Source organism: Ciona robusta, chromosome 1 (genome assembly GCF_009617815.1).
Source record: "Ciona robusta chromosome 1, ASM961781v2".
NCBI classification, from domain to species: domain Eukaryota; kingdom Metazoa; phylum Chordata; class Ascidiacea; order Phlebobranchia; family Cionidae; genus Ciona; species Ciona robusta.
The window spans coordinates 11,728,664-11,744,132 of NC_143235.1; the positions used below are offsets into that span (position 1 = coordinate 11,728,664).

Below are 15,469 nucleotides of genomic sequence, written 5' to 3' on the forward strand. Positions count from 1 at the left end.
CTTCGAAGGCAAAATAGTTTCCGTGGACGGCCTAAAAATTTTTAATATCCATGTGTTTGATTTGTAAAAAAAATGTAAATGTAAAAAGAATAAAAAAGCGTTTGATGAACTCTCAGTTTCATATTAAATTATTTGAACTATACAGGTATATGCGAGGTGATGAATAGATATGTTTACTTTTCTTGTGCTGTTGTTATGTTTTTGTTCAGTTGGCTGCGACCATTATCATCACGAGGTAAGCGATATAAAACTCATGAAAATCTAGTTTATTTACTAGAAGTGGTTTTCATTTAATATAAAAAACTATTTTCTGGTTATTTCGTGAACAACGTAAGTTCGTAATTACGCAACATATAAATATGGTTCCTTATTTTTGCTACAAATAATATTGTGTTTCAGGTACTCTGATATTATGTCCCGATAAAGTTCAAGCTTATCAAGACTATAATTTTATAGTTTTAATTTATGGCGAGGCAAAGCAAAACGGTGATCACGGGCGCCCCCCCGTGTTGTGTTTGTTATGGTCCAAGCTCTCTTGTGTGTAGGTCTGTTTCTATTTTGCCAGAAAAACATAAGTTTATAAATATCAAAATGCAAAACTAGAAGAATTAAACTATAAGCTGGTTAATTTTTAAACTGCCAGAATCGCCGGGATGCGTTGTAAATCTACAAATTGTGGATATAACCTCACAAATTATTGTAAATGAACCTGCATACTGCACTAGCATCTTAGTAGGAAAACACTGATATATTATGTTAGAGAAAAACACGTATTTTGGGTCCCAAATGGGACCCATCTTTCAACAGAAAGACTACAGGAAATATAAAGAGTAAATTCACTCTTTCACAATCCACAAACTGAAACTACAATAGTATTTCTTTGTAGGAACTACACAATGAAGTTCACCGATTGGTTAACTCAAAAACAATTGACAAACATAAGCCATCAGGTAAAATTTAACATCTGATAAAAAATGAACATTGCAAAAATTTGTTTTTGTTTAGTTAAACATAAATTGAATATTTTATCATTTATCTCTTTACCTTAAATTAAAAATGTTTTTAGAAAAATGAACCTTTTTAAACATACAAACACAAGCACCGCCTATTACATATGTATAATATAATTAAATATCATGCCATGTATGTATTACAATGATTGAAGTAATTGTTTTTCACGTTGTTGTATGCTTTATTACAATTTAAAAATAGTTCTGAACTTCAAATTGTAGTATACTTTATTTGGAATAGTTATATGAATCATAGCAGATTTTTGTGTACTTTATGTTTTTTATTTATTTCTGTGTTTGGTTTCTAATCTTATTTTAACTTGTAATATTTTTGTAGTAAAGGCATCCGATTCAAAGCATCATCAAGACCTACATGATCATGTGAAGAAAATAATGGATTCTCATAAATGTGCGCATGGGTTGATAATACCAACAGAAACTTCCAACTGTTAATCATATTAGCCTTATCATAAATTTGTACACTAAATTATACAACATTTAAAAAATATTGCGTTATATGTGAATAGTTGATAAAAGCAAACACAATAAATGTGAATGAATGGCTTAGTGATAGATTATGTTTAAGTTTTTAAATTTACAAAAATATACGTAAAAAGAATACCTGAAGATTTTTTATTTAGATCCATCGAAGTCCAAGTCAGCGGATCATGAACAACATCAGCATGCTCAGAAGATTATGGATGCCGCACATAAACATCTTGGTAAAACTTTTATAGAAAATGGCATTTTATGATAAATTATGACTTTAAAAATTAAAATGTATTTATGCATCTTTCAAAATGCGAATTTGAAATAAATTCAAACATTTTTCATTAAGACATGCTATAATATGCACTGTATAACGGCCTTGCTTTTGTATAGTTATTTATAAACTTGAAAATGTCATTTACTGCTTAGCGTCAAAAAAGGAAGAAGAAAAAACTAAAAATGCGAATTCTAAAATACCCGGTCATGATCTTCACAAAGACAACAAGGGATCAAAATCAAGTTGGTATTTTTACAGCTATAAAAGTAAAATATTACACTTCTTAAGATTATATTTGTGTGTGTAAAGTGAAGTTAATAGGTTTGATCTTTATTTGGTGGATAATTAGCAGTCAGAATACATCATAGTTTGCTTTATCCTCGCATTAGCAGGAAAACATTAGTGACCACTGGGTTGGAGCAGTTGACGTTAAGTATCTTGTCCAAGGACACATGCGCCCACAATGGTAGCAACGATGAGCCTTGAACCCATTACCTCTTGGTTAAAGACAATCGCGCTAAACACTTTGCCACAGCGCCGGACTGATTTTAAATTTTTAACATTTGGTCTACCATACAGAAACATCAGACCATCACACTCTAAATCATGAGCATTCTGGTCATGCTAAGAAACTAATGGAAGAAGCACACCACCAATTGGGTAAATTTATAATATTAAAACGAAAACCAACTAAATTTCCATTTATTTTACCTTGTTTTACCAGATGTGATAACTAGTTTTACCAGAACTGTTTTTTTTTTTTATTTATGGTTGTTTTTTTTATTCATGGTTATTTTAACCTTTATTGAATCTTTGGAGTCATATTTGCAAGCTGGCAGAATGTTTAGATAAATTTAAATATTATGATATCAATAATTTTTATCTTTATGTTACCTAACATATTATTTTTGCAATTGCAAGTACAAGTCATAAATCAGTATGTAATCGTTTGAGATTTAATTCACAGCACATGAGAGGAAGAAACTAGAAACAGATCATCATCAAATGGCTAAAGATTTAATGGATACAGCTCACAAGCATGCAGGTGCTGGGTTCATTTAGATGTTAATATTTTTTTACTGTGAAAATAACTTTATTTGTTTCTTCGATTATGGTAGCAAAAATTTACAAATACTTTAATCTTTTAAACAAAAAGACAGACAAAACAACAGTTGGTAAAACCCGCTTACAGTTAAGAACAAATTTACATTTAGTTGCAAGAAAACAAGCGTGGTTGCCCCACCAAGTATACTTTAAGTAGTTTAAGATTTATTAGTTGGCCCGATTCAATCTTTCGCAGGCATTACAAAGGTCTTACAAATCCAAATATTGTGTACAACTCTCACAAATCCTTTTTAAAAAGTCTTGAAAATTTAAAAAATAAATTTTGTTTACACAGCATTTGATATAATATCATAACTATTTTGTAGATTCCAAACAGAAAGCAGAAAAACAGATGAAACAGCAAGGGATTAATCATAATAATCATGATGACTTACATAAACATGTGGATGACTATTTAAAGGAACATAGCGAAAAAAGAGAACAAGGTCAGCTACTATTTAATAATAATATTTCTACGGCTACCATTTTTTACGGGCTACCGTTACAAGACACTTAACGACAATTGCTCCAACCCAGTGGTCACTAATGGGTCGTTCAAATTATCACCCATACATAAAAAAGTTAAAAAAATAATCACTTACAAAGTAACATACATGGTAACTCGTAAGCTGACACGAGGTGTTAAACCCGTGTGATAACGACTGTTGTTTCCCGGCTATGCGAGGATTTACATTACATGTATGAAATAATTAAATTACTAAACTGGTGCCAACAGTGTGACTATAGACACAAAAAGTTCATCAAATAGTTATCAGTAAAATTGTCTGTTAATAAGACTTTGTTACACAAACTAAATGTATAGCATTGTTTAATCTATTTGAAGCTAAGAGACACTATGATGAGAAAAAGTCCAACAATCACCACCATTGGCATCACGGTCATAACAGTCATTCACATCATGACCAAATTCACCACCACCATGATCATGATTTTCATAGTCATGGGCATCATGATCATGATTTTAACCATCACGAGTTTCATGATCATCACGTTCCTTATGATCATGAAATGGATAAAGCAGCGCAGAAAATGTACAAAGAGTTGGGAGTCCGTCACCTTGGTGAGTGGAGTAAATTTGTAAGATGTTGATGCAGCTCGTACAGTCATATAATAGCAATAATGTTGTTAGAAAGTTGTGTTTGTTTGCCTGTTCGTTTCTCTTATAGTTTATTTACTTTATTTTTTTATTTAATATTTACCCCCTTTAGTTTGTTTGGTTTTAGTTGATTTAGCCTGTTTATTTCTCTTAATAGGGTTTAATTAATTTAAAGAGGCAAGTTAGTGGAAGGCAACCCACTTCCCAATGCTTACCATGTAATAATAAACTAATTTTAAAACTATACAGTTTACTAACTTTTTGCCAGTAAAATGTTTTATAAGTGATTTGAAATCAGCTTAGTTAAGTTCATTCATTCATTTATGCCTATTTATGTACATACTTAAAAATATCAAACCAACAACACATAAATTATTTTTACAGCATCTGGCAAAAGTGGTAAGGTATCTACAGAGATGACCAATCACCTACTTCAGTATTATACACTGAGTTTACAAACTGGCGAGAATTGTTACTTTCAGAATGTAACAAAAGACTCCAATATAATCATTGATTTTAAGGTAGGCTAAGAGATGGTATTCTTGGCTACTAACCGAACTAGTCACCAGCTAAATTTGATTTTGCTTGTTCAGTTGCCCAAATTAAATTTTAATCGATTTTGACCGAATAACTTCTGTAATAAACAATACACAGAAACTTAGTCGGCCGACTAAATGTAAAAAAACTCTGACTCAATTTTAGTTAATCTAATAAAAAAAAAGGCGGTAACCAACAATTACCGTGAACGACTAAACTCGGTAGCTGAGAATACCCTCCCAGGTCTGCTAACATGATGAAACAAGCGGTTATTGTTGTAGTGTGCTCCTGTTAATTCAATATTACCCATTTAAACCATTCTGTGAATTGTCTAATAAAAATAACTCACTTCAAAAATGTACCACTAATATTTAGGTATTGTTTGGTTTTTAGTACATTTGTTATAACTTAGTGCAAAGGATACTTTAGTATTGTTCTAATTTCTATTCCGTGCTTAAACTCTTTCATATTTGAGTTTGTCAAATCAATTGTAATATAAATACAAAAGTGTGTGATTTCCTTATGCACATCTTACTGTGATATTCCAGCAAACATCTGGTGAAACAGTCTTGGTGAAAGTTTTTGATCCAAACAACAAAATTATCGTGGAAACAAAAAGAGTTTTTGGGACTTTATACGCCACAGCTAAGCTAGATGGTAAGAGAAAACTATTTTGTAAACAGTAGTAACTTGTGTATCGATGGTATAATCAAGTACTTAGTTTAAACCCAGGATTCTAACCCGATTCCTTTAGCTTCCTTGATTGATGGTTACCTATGAGATATGACAGAACATAGACAGTCACCTATGAGATATGACAGGACATAGACAGTCGTTATAACACTATTTTTTTGGCCCAAAGGTGTGTGTTTTTTAGGGGGATTCACTTTATTTACAATAAGTTTTTTTAGCAAACAGACGCAATCATAGTGTGCAGTGGTCATGTAGGTTGCTGTTAAAAACTCAGCTATGTAAGGAAGTTGTAGACAGAATAAGTAGAAGTGTATACCAAAGTTGTAGTGCAAGAATTGGCATGAAGAATACTAAATATACATTTTATGGAGCTTGCAACAGCATTGTGAATGAAACCACCCTCTTTTTTGTCGAACAAATACATTAACATAGTATATGGTAACACCAACTGCAAAGGTTTCAACATTTGTGAATACTGCTCTAGTCAAAAAAAGACACGATCGAGTGAAGTAAGTCTATAACCCCCAAAACGAAGTTGGCAAAAAACGAAGAACTGTTTTGTTGGATATAATTATTGCATTCTACCGTTTTCGTTGTCTTTTTCTGCATTCAATACGCCACAATTATCGATTTCTTTCCGCGCAGGACCGTATCAAGTGTGTATATACAATTCGTATTGGAGTACACGTAAAGTGTTTATGATTTTAGACGTGGAACCGCTCGATTTGGGAGAGCATTACAAGACTCACGACCAGGTCACTTTTCAGTTTTTTTAGGCTAAGTAGTTTTTGTAATCGTCCTAACTCTTTAGGTGCATTTCTTTCATCCTTTGAACGAAATTTTGAAACAAACTCGGCGTTTGCGAGCTTTGGTGGTTTATGACAAAACTAGATGGTCCATGCGGAATTATGAGGAGACGTATTATACAAGCACTATGATGAACAGGTCTTGGTATATGCTCTACTTGGCATTGGGAATCTACTTATTACAAGTGGTAGCGATACACAAAGTGTTTGGCAATGCAGCAAGCCTAAATTTATTACTTGCTCAAGATAAAGTGACATACCGAATGCAAGCCCAGGTTTAAAAATACCCTTTGCGTGAAACGTTCACATCAATAAAAGATTCTCGCTATCCGGTTACATAGTTTTTTTTATCGGAACATCAGCGCGATAATAGCTAAAGTACAGTTGTATCTGCATTGTGACATCATTTAGAAATCACCACACATTCCATAAATTGGACAATTAAGCTTGTGCGGGAACAATTTTGATGCAAAAGTAAAACTATATTCATTGGACCTTAATTCGGTTTCCAAATGAATACACACTTGTGACTTAGTGAGTAAGCAAATGCATAGCGCTTCCGTAAATAATATGACTCCGGACCCATTTAAAATTGGTTAGTCCCCGTAATTTAACACAGTTTCAAAATGAAGGTAAAATAACAAAAATACCACTCAAATCCATGGTTAAAAACGATATATTATTTAGTATACACGAAGACAGCTTGTTTATGTGGTTACACAAATAAAAAAAAGTGCACAGCCGCGCTGAACAAGAAACTCCAAGTCTTTATTCGGTTCAAATGAATAATGTCGATATGCGGTTTTCTTTGAAACACCTTTACTCCGACTCTGGAAAACAAGTGTTCGAATTAGTTTATTTAAACTTTTCCAACTCTCTCAGCTTTCTCACGTGTATATGTATAAGGTAAAGGAAAACTAGACACCTTTAGCACATAATATCCAAATATATTGTTCGTATTTTAAGCAATTAATAACGGTCTATGGGAGTTATGAAGACCTGGTTTTATAATTCTTTGAATGTTCTTTGTTTACTATCAAGTGGGACAAAAAAAATAGAATGAAAAGTTGTCCCATATCCCCCACCCCACTACACCATTGCAGAAACGCCATGAAAAAGTTGCTAATGGATAATATACGCGAACAGATACCAAGGTACCTGTAAGATACGCATTAAATTAAATTGCGCATTAACAAGTCACGCATGTGTGGTGTTTAACGTACGGAAACTTCGTAAATCTTTAACTTAAGGAAGCAAATTGTTTGGGCAATATTAAGTTGATAAAAATTTAAACAACAAACAAACTTTTGCAACACTGCTATATATAACTCCTACCAAATGTCTTGTAAGCTTTGATCCCCAGTATTCCAGCTACCAAAGCCAATATGGCGCCCAGCAGTGTCATTCCGAAGCTATAGCCCAAGGTAACAGTGGAGGAAACGCTGAAGAAAAATGAAACAGCGACTCCGATCCCAACGACTGAGAAGAATGCTGTCGACGTATAAAACATGGTTTATATTAAAAAATACAAGTGGTCCTGGTTTTAAAGGGCGGTGCTTTTATTTTAATAGTTGTAGACTAGAGATGGCTCTCGACTTTTTACCCCATAGTAATATATATAGCCTGTTGTATGAATAAATGTAGCTAGCTTTACCCTCGCAGGACCAAAACACCACAGTCCATAACACGGGTGTTCTGTTTCATATACACTTCGGGCCAGCTTACGAGTTATGTGTATGTTACTTTGTGGGTGAATATTTTGGAGGGATTTTTATTACATTTGGCTGATAACTTGTAAAACCTATCAGTGACCACTGGGTTGGAGCAATTGCCGTTAAGTGTCGTCTTGCTCAAAGACAAATATGCCCACAACGGTAGCAGCGACTGCCTCATTATTTTTTTTTCTTCTTACTTTGTCACTAAGCCGGATAATTATGTTTTATTACGAGACGCCACTGGAAAAACCCTTCAGCCTAATCAAAACACTGAATAACCATTAAAATTAATTCAGTGTTGCTTTAATCAGCCGGATTATAACTCAATGCTTACGTTTCCTATGAAAACAATAACTTTGATCGTACTAATGAGTGTATCCGGGATGTTAAGATGTTAGACAATGCATGTATTGCTCATATCCTTGTCTTATTGTTCATATCCTGGTGCTTACAGAATGCAGTACAGACGGAAAATGACAAATGCGGTACCGGCTGAAGTTGAATGCACTGTACGCGCACTCTTTGCTAACGAAAATCATATTGGTGTATGGCATTTAACCAAATCTTAAGAGCGGGCAAAACCGTTTTCCAAGACAAAATTCCGATGTTTTACAAATATAATTAACAACCTAGCGTAGGCTATACTTGATCGGCTTTTTTAATCCAACTATATGACATGGTGTAGAAACTTCTGAACAATCCATTTGTAACTTTGATGAAATTTTACAAACCTGATACAATAGAGAGTACGGATCCACCCAAAATCAGGTTTTTCTTTGGACCAGAACACCCGCATCCAACCCCAACTAAAATTACTCCGACAAATTCCATTATGAACGAGAGAACTAACAATGCCAGAGCTGCCGATAACTTTGCCGGACGACTGACTGCAAAGAAGTAGTTTTACAAATAAAAATCGCCCACAAACGTAGGATTAATATAACTTTAATTAAGCATAGAAAATAATAACAGAAAAATATAATTTTATAGTTGTATTTATAAACTTTACATGGCAAGCTAGATCAGGTGGTTAATTTCGGTAGGTTAACTCAAGTTTCAGAACACTATTAATATAAAAATAACTTAATTGTTTGTCCCGTCTTTCCCCACATTGCCTTTTTTTATAGGATTTCGTTGCTAAACTTTAAAAGGTTTTGTTTTAATTCAGCAATTTATACTTTAGGGTTAATTAAAATTTAACATACCGATATAATACCAAAATAATATATGAAAATTGTATTCGAAATTCACTCACACTTGGAGATAATTTATGAGAAGTGTCTTAGTGTAGGCCTATATATAGTAATACCCAAAATATGTAAACTTTGTTAATCAATATTATCCATTGTCTGTTATTACTAGTTGATATGCATTTGTAAAATACAATATTTATTATTTGATGTTTGAAGAATAACCATCAATGTTCAATCACATTTTTTTATATAATATTATAATGTGGGTATAACATGTAAAAACTATAGCAGTGTAGGGCAAGAAAAGAATGCCTAAACTTGTTTTTCGAAGCGTTTAATATTATTTCGTGATATTTACGCGTATTTATAATAAAAAAAATCATTTATTGAATAAATGATTTTTAATATAATGAAACTCAGTTATTATTCAAAACTAACAAGGATTCTTAACTGTCCCGTCTTGTTTGTTTTCGAATTTGTAAAATTACACCGGTTGTGCGAATCGCCAAATAACTCCTTGTGTGTTTTGATATCTTTTTGGGAATTGCTAATTAATAAAGATATGATAGTACTAATTCCAGGTATCACCCAAATAACGTCATATATTTTTATTTTGAAAGTATTGGGCAAAATGTAATTTAGTGTCCCCACTCTAATATACAACATAAACCCGCTATTTCACTATAAGGGGTATAGATGGAATACAGTTGTTGAAGTCAAAGCATTGCTTACCGTAACTTATACATGTAGAATAACCACATGCGCCCAACAAGCCCCACGAAGCGTTTGTTGCGATTATCCACGCCGGAGTTACGAAGCCGATTAATATAAAGAGTCCTCCGAGGCTCATGTTGACAATAGACGCGATCTGGAGATTTCTTGTCATGTTTAAGAGAAGTGAGCAAACGTAAAACTAAGTAAAATCGTAAAAAATCAGTTGTTTTCTGCAAAGTACTTCCACAAAATGAGGAGTGAAATAAACATGAACTGATCTTGCAAAATTGCATACGCTGCATTTAAAAACTAGGCATAACTTTTGAAAACAAACGTTAAAAAAATGATGATTGCTAGTGCATCACTGCATCACCAGACACTGTTAACGAAATTATCTGAATCTTGGTTTTAACAACTACGCTTTGCAGATAGCTTCGCCTCAACTGGCTGTAATAAACAATTTGCTTCAGACGAACGTAAATCTGCCTGTGAAGAAGGCGTTGGGATGAACAATTGTGACGTTGACAAAATATATTCATGAGAGAAAAAGGCTGCTGATGTCGTATAGCTATAAGCCGATGCATTCATTCGCATACAAACGAAATCGGTTTTGTATTTCATATGATTTTATTTTATTTTTTTTTTTTTACTTGAAGATCGAATTGCAGCTGTTTTATATGTTTTCTTACTCTTTCAAAAGAGTCTTGCTTACAGAATACCGACAGAGTTATCTGCTATAACAGCTATAACCATAGAAAGTATCACACTTGCTAGGTTTATTCCGTTTAATAGGCATTGTGTTACCGTTGTTACCGTGTGTTTGTATTGGCTACATTTTTTTGTAAACAGTCTAAGGGAATACTGAGATAATAAAATGTCTGCTCAATAATTAGTGGGGCGTTTCTGTCGTATATAAATAACTTATAGCGCCTTCTGCCTTAACCGATTTCTGTTTTTCCTTGCCTTGATACCACAAAGAGTTTATACTAACGCTGGGAAGTTTCCATACACAATTAGATTAAATATAGTTTCACCTTTTGTCGGGGCGCGAGTGCATGTAACCGAGAGGTAATAGGTTCAAGGCCTGTCCATGCTACCATTGTGGGCGTATGTGTTCTTGAACAAGACATTTAACGGCAGTTGCTTCAACCCAGTGGTAATTAATTGGTTGTTTAATTTATTAGGCATACATAAAAAAGGGGAAAAATCAACAAAAAATAATCACCTATAAAGTAACATAGGACACCTTTAACAAACAATTTCCAAATAGCTTGATTGTATTTTTAACAATTAACAACGATCTATAAAAGCCATGAGGATAGGGTTTTATAATGTTTGAATTTTCTTTGTTTACTACCAAATGGGACAAGAAAATAGACGGAAAAGATGTCCCATCTTCCCCACCCTACTATATATGGTAACCCGTAAACCGCCAAATGGTGTATAAACACCCGTGTTATAACGACTGACGTTTTCCGGTCACGCGAGGATAAAGTAAGTTATTCACACACACACACACACACACACACACACACACACACACACACACACACACGTGTGTGGGCAATGGCCAAATGCTACTAAATGTTTGCAACGTCACACGCCTAAACTTGAACATATATTGAATACTGAAGTGACTTACCAATTAGAGAACACCCAAGTTTGAATACATATACTACACGTTGTTGTAAAATGTAGAAATTTATATACCCATATAAACCGATTAAATGATTTATTATATGCTTATATACGTGCACTCGCAAATTGACAGGTACACAATTAAATGCAAAACAAAATCGAGAAAAAATATGCTCTATGTGTGGTTTAGTAAAAATGCTAATTTTATTTATATAGTTTTTTTTAGGCGCACAGCAACTTTGTTAACATTTAATACGAAATTCCCAGTCATTACGGTTAAAGTAGTTCGTGTTATGGTTTTATTGGAAACTTGACTTAATGTGTATAGTAGGGTGGGGGAAGATGGGACACCTTTAACACGTATTATCCAAATATCATGATCGGGATTTAAACATTTAACAACGGTCTATGGGAGTCCTGAGGTTACAGTTTTATAGTTCTTTGTTTACTATCAAATGGGACGAGAAAATAGAATGAAGAGCTGTCCCATCTTCCCCCAACCTACTATATATAGTAATTTTTTAGCAAGAATCAAACGTTAAAGCGACGCTTGATTCGAATCTTACAACGTTTAGTACTGGAAGGTAAGATGGGACACCTTTAACTTATAATATCCAATTATCCTGATCGTAATTTATACAATTAACAACAACAGTATAAGGCTTAGTAATTCTTCGAATGTTCTTTATTTACTACTAACTGGAACGGGAAAATAGAATAAAAAGGTGTCACATCTTTCCCCACCCCATAATACTTCGTATACACATATATATATCTGTAGATAATCAACTAAGTTATATAGGCGTAAAACAAAAAGTGGCAAACAAGAGATTTTGGTTTTGTTTGGTCCAAGTAAGAAATTTTGAGATTTTCCGTTTCAGAATCCCCTCTCTAAAAACACCTAGTTCTCTAGAAATCAAGTTTAAAATTCAATTTCTCTCTTAAGAACGGATATCAAAATTTACCAAATGTCTTGTAAGCTTTGATCCCCAGTGTTCCAGCTACCACCGCCAATATGACGGCTAGCAGTGTCATTCCGAAGCTATAGCCCAAGGTAACAGTGGAGGAAACGCTGAAGAAATATGAAACAGCAACTCCGAGCCCAACGACTGCGAAGAATGCTGTGGACATAAATAATGGTTCTCATGAAATATTATTTTACGAATAAATGTATGCATTTGGAATGTTCGGCGTTAATAATACACATCGGGCCATATTTACAACTGTTGTAAAGTGAGAATGTTTTATAAGTATCTGATGCACAAACGGTGCTGTATACTTGTCGTATAGACATCTAAAATCTAATAAAGCCTTATTTAATAAAAACGAAAACAGTTTTCTAATTGCATTTTTGCACATATAGAGCGAAATTAATAACAGATCTCTGGTAAAAGTTGTACATAAAACGTTTTTACTTCGAATTTCCATTACCGCTAGTTTTATATTCTCTATATTAAATAAACAAATTTACACTAAACCATGGGAAATTATAAATTTAGAAGGTATTTTTACGAAATTGCACAAACCTGATACAATAGAGAGTACGGATCCACCCAAAATCAGGTTTTTCTTTGGACCAGAACACCCGCATCCAACCCCAACTAAAATTACTCCGACAAATTCCATTATGAACGAGAGAACTAACAATGCCAGAGCAGCCGATAACTTTGCCGGACGACTGACTGCAAAAAAATGTGCATTTTTACGAGTTAGGCATGGTCAGCACCTACAGAAATGTGGGGAAAGATGGACACCTTTTCATTCTACTTCGTCGTATCATTTGGCAGTAAACAAAGAAAATTCAAATATAAAACCGTGTCCTCACGACTTCTTGTTAATTGTTTAAAACACGATCACGATGTTTGGATATTATGTGCTAAAGGTGTCCCGTATACACTCAAATTACTGTGGGGCAAGATTGGATACCATTAGAACCGAAATACCATATTTCTGGGTCGTATTTTTAACAATTGTAATGCTATTTTGGAAACGCTGGCTTTTCGGTATATAATTCTGTAAATATTATTTGTTTACTTTTACTACAAATGGCTGGCATCTTACCCCACCGTACTATGACTATTATTTTGCTTAAAGTTGAATTTGTTTATCGCCGTCTTAATATATATAGCTGTTATTAAACTACGAAATATATTATGCAGTTGTTGAAGCCAAAGCATTACTTACTGTAACTTGCACATCTAGAATATGTACATGCGCCCAACAAGCCGACCGAACCGTCAGTAAAAATAACCCACGCCGGAGTTACAAAGCCGATTAATATAAAGAGTCCTCCGAGGCTCATGTTGACAATAGACGCGATCAGAAGATTTCTTGTCATGTTTCCTTTAATGCAATATCAGACACACGTAAAAAGTAAAGAATCTACAAAAATACTGCGACATAAAGTAGAATTTTGAATTAGGAAAAAGATTGAAACTGATTGGAATTGAATTTTTAGTACGCATAACCGCGAAAGCTGTTTATATAGTAGGGTGGGGGGAGATGGGACACCTTTAGCACATAATATCCAGATATTCTGATCGTGTTTTAAACAATTAACAACGGTCTATGAGAGTCATGAGGACATAGTTTCATATTTCTTTGAATGTTCTTTGTTCACCACTAAATGGGACGAGAAAATAGAGTTAAAAAGTGTCCCATCTTCTCCCATCCTACTGTAAATACAGTAAGGTGGGACCTTTTATTTCTCAGCTTATCATTTGGAACAAACTACATTCAAAAATTATAAAACCATATCCTCACAACTCACATAGGCCGTTGGTGATTGTTTAAAACACAATTCGTTTTTTTAATATTATGTGCTGAAGGTGTCTATCTCCCCCCTAAACCATTCCTTTAACTGCTTTTAATTTTGACTATTCCGGGGAAAGCTATCGAATTTAAACCTTTTTTCCACGTAAAGGGTGATTTTTCCAAACGTTTGAATTTGCATATATGACTCTCTGTTATTTAACTACATAATACGTCACTTACAATATCAGACTGCTGGTTGTAATGTCCTACGTCATTTTCCTATTACCCGGCTGCTGATGTATTTTCCTCTATTTTGTTTTCGTAATCTGAGGGAGGTGGATTTCCGTTCCAACCGCCTATTGGCAATGCTAGGTGCTGTGTGAATCATGATTGTGATACTGCGTGGTTTGAAATCCTGTCACCATGGCACCAAAAACACTTAATCATCGTGTCCTTAAAAACTAAACGGTATATACGCCTACCCAGATTGCAACAGTCGCTAAATTATGTATACCCGTACCCCGTGGCAAATATGATTGAACCGAAATGTTTATTGTTTATCCGGGTTCAACTGCGTTGTAAAATAGTAGAAACCGAAAAACAAACATAATTGTTATTGTGATTTAATTTAATTGACAGAAACCGAAAACGTCTTTGTTGATGTACTGATGTATTTTGTTATGTAACGGTAGTTGTGAATTGTGTTTGTAGTTTCATTTCTATAGAAACAAAAGTGACCTAACTTTACCTGCATCACCTGTTATACACATAATGTATACCTTTGTCTTCACTTCCGTTATATGGCTACAGTAAGTGTCACGCGTAACGTACTGTTGTAAATACCGGGTGTGAGATGCGGAGTTCCTATACATGCTACTTTTGCTGCCACAGCAGATGTTGTATAGATTGACTTCAGAGGTTGCGTACTCAAGTTAGACTGAACGTCTATAGACTATTTGGACTCGTTTTCTATTCGGTTTTGACTGCTTTATCACATAGCAGATGCTTTGTCCCTATAACATTTATAGTACCACTAACGACCGACGCCGTGGCAAAGTCGTTAGCGAGCCTGCCTGTAACCCAGAGGTAATGGGTTCAAGGCTCGTCGCTGCTACCATTGTGGGCATATGTGTCCTCGGGCAAGACATTTACCGACAATTTCTCCAACCCAGTGGTCACTAATGGGTTGTTCAAATTATCAGCCATACATACATAAAAAATTAGTAAGTTACATTCATTCATTAATTCAACGACTATAACTCGCACAATATAACAAGAAAAATAACTCTCAATATAATAAGCACTAAAATATGCTACCAAATAAAGTATATATACCGTACAATCGAGGTTTCAGAGGTAGCTCTCATGCTTTTCAGACGGTTGAGGTTTCGCGGGTTACTCTATAAGTTAAAACAGTTGAAT

At 34.2% G+C, this 15,469-nt stretch overlaps 3 protein-coding genes across 5 annotated transcripts; 1 reads left to right on the forward strand and 2 right to left on the reverse strand.

Moving 5' to 3' along the window:
- Positions 1–127: 127 nt before the first annotated feature.
- On the forward strand, positions 128–6,369 carry LOC149743239 (uncharacterized). 3 transcript variants are annotated; one of them, XM_089890429.1, is made up of 13 exons: positions 128–235; positions 887–950; positions 1,348–1,419; positions 1,652–1,732; positions 1,929–2,018; positions 2,356–2,436; positions 2,744–2,821; positions 3,207–3,326; positions 3,725–3,961; positions 4,382–4,518; positions 5,083–5,191; positions 5,873–5,982; positions 6,039–6,369. In XM_089890429.1, exons 1-13 carry the CDS (start codon positions 170–172, stop codon positions 6,312–6,314), a joined length of 1,521 nt encoding a protein of 506 aa, XP_089746555.1. In that variant the 5' UTR covers positions 128–169; the 3' UTR covers positions 6,315–6,369. The 3 variants fall into 3 exon arrangements, with proteins under 3 accessions (XP_089746555.1, XP_089746563.1, XP_089746571.1); XM_089890437.1 differs by lacking the exon at positions 128–235 and adding an exon at positions 509–830; XM_089890445.1 differs by lacking the exon at positions 128–235 and adding an exon at positions 509–699.
- A 324-nt stretch (positions 6,370–6,693) lies between these two features.
- LOC149743240 (uncharacterized) lies at positions 6,694–10,075 on the reverse strand. Its single transcript, XM_089890546.1, has 4 exons — positions 9,674–10,075; positions 8,480–8,635; positions 7,369–7,524; positions 6,694–6,863 (listed from the first exon to the last, which is right to left on the reverse strand). The coding sequence occupies exons 1-4, from the start codon at positions 9,825–9,827 to the stop codon at positions 6,853–6,855; spliced, it is 477 nt and encodes a 158-aa protein (XP_089746672.1). The 5' UTR covers positions 9,828–10,075; the 3' UTR covers positions 6,694–6,852.
- A 1,295-nt stretch (positions 10,076–11,370) lies between these two features.
- On the reverse strand, positions 11,371–13,708 carry LOC149743241 (uncharacterized). The gene is made up of 4 exons (XM_089890556.1): positions 13,478–13,708; positions 12,820–12,975; positions 12,259–12,414; positions 11,371–12,202 (listed from the first exon to the last, which is right to left on the reverse strand). Exons 1-4 carry the CDS (start codon positions 13,629–13,631, stop codon positions 12,195–12,197), a joined length of 474 nt encoding a protein of 157 aa, XP_089746682.1. The 5' UTR covers positions 13,632–13,708; the 3' UTR covers positions 11,371–12,194.
- Positions 13,709–15,469: the final 1,761 nt, after the last annotated feature.

Bases quoted from the DNA above. Each gene is read 5' to 3' on its own strand.
- LOC149743239 (XM_089890429.1), top strand. From the start codon at position 170: ATGTTTACTTTTCTTGTGCTGTTGTTATGTTTTTGTTCAGTTGGCTGC. The intron at 951-1,347 runs GTAAAATTTAAC...ATATTTTTGTAG, and splicing joins TGACAAACATAAGCCATCAG to TAAAGGCATCCGATTCAAAG. The intron at 1,733-1,928 runs GTAAAACTTTTA...TTTACTGCTTAG, and splicing joins TGCCGCACATAAACATCTTG to CGTCAAAAAAGGAAGAAGAA.
- LOC149743240 (XM_089890546.1), bottom strand. From the start codon at position 9,827: ATGACAAGAAATCTCCAGATCGCGTCTATTGTCAACATGAGCCTCGGA. The intron at 8,636-9,673 runs GTAAGCAATGCT...ACTTCTTTGCAG, and splicing joins TTCTACATGTATAAGTTACG to TCAGTCGTCCGGCAAAGTTA. The intron at 7,525-8,479 runs GTTTGTAAAATT...ATACGTCGACAG, and splicing joins CGTACTCTCTATTGTATCAG to CATTCTTCTCAGTCGTTGGG.
- LOC149743241 (XM_089890556.1), bottom strand. From the start codon at position 13,631: ATGACAAGAAATCTTCTGATCGCGTCTATTGTCAACATGAGCCTCGGA. The intron at 12,976-13,477 runs GTAAGTAATGCT...ATTTTTTTGCAG, and splicing joins TTCTAGATGTGCAAGTTACA to TCAGTCGTCCGGCAAAGTTA. The intron at 12,415-12,819 runs GTTTGTGCAATT...TTATGTCCACAG, and splicing joins CGTACTCTCTATTGTATCAG to CATTCTTCGCAGTCGTTGGG.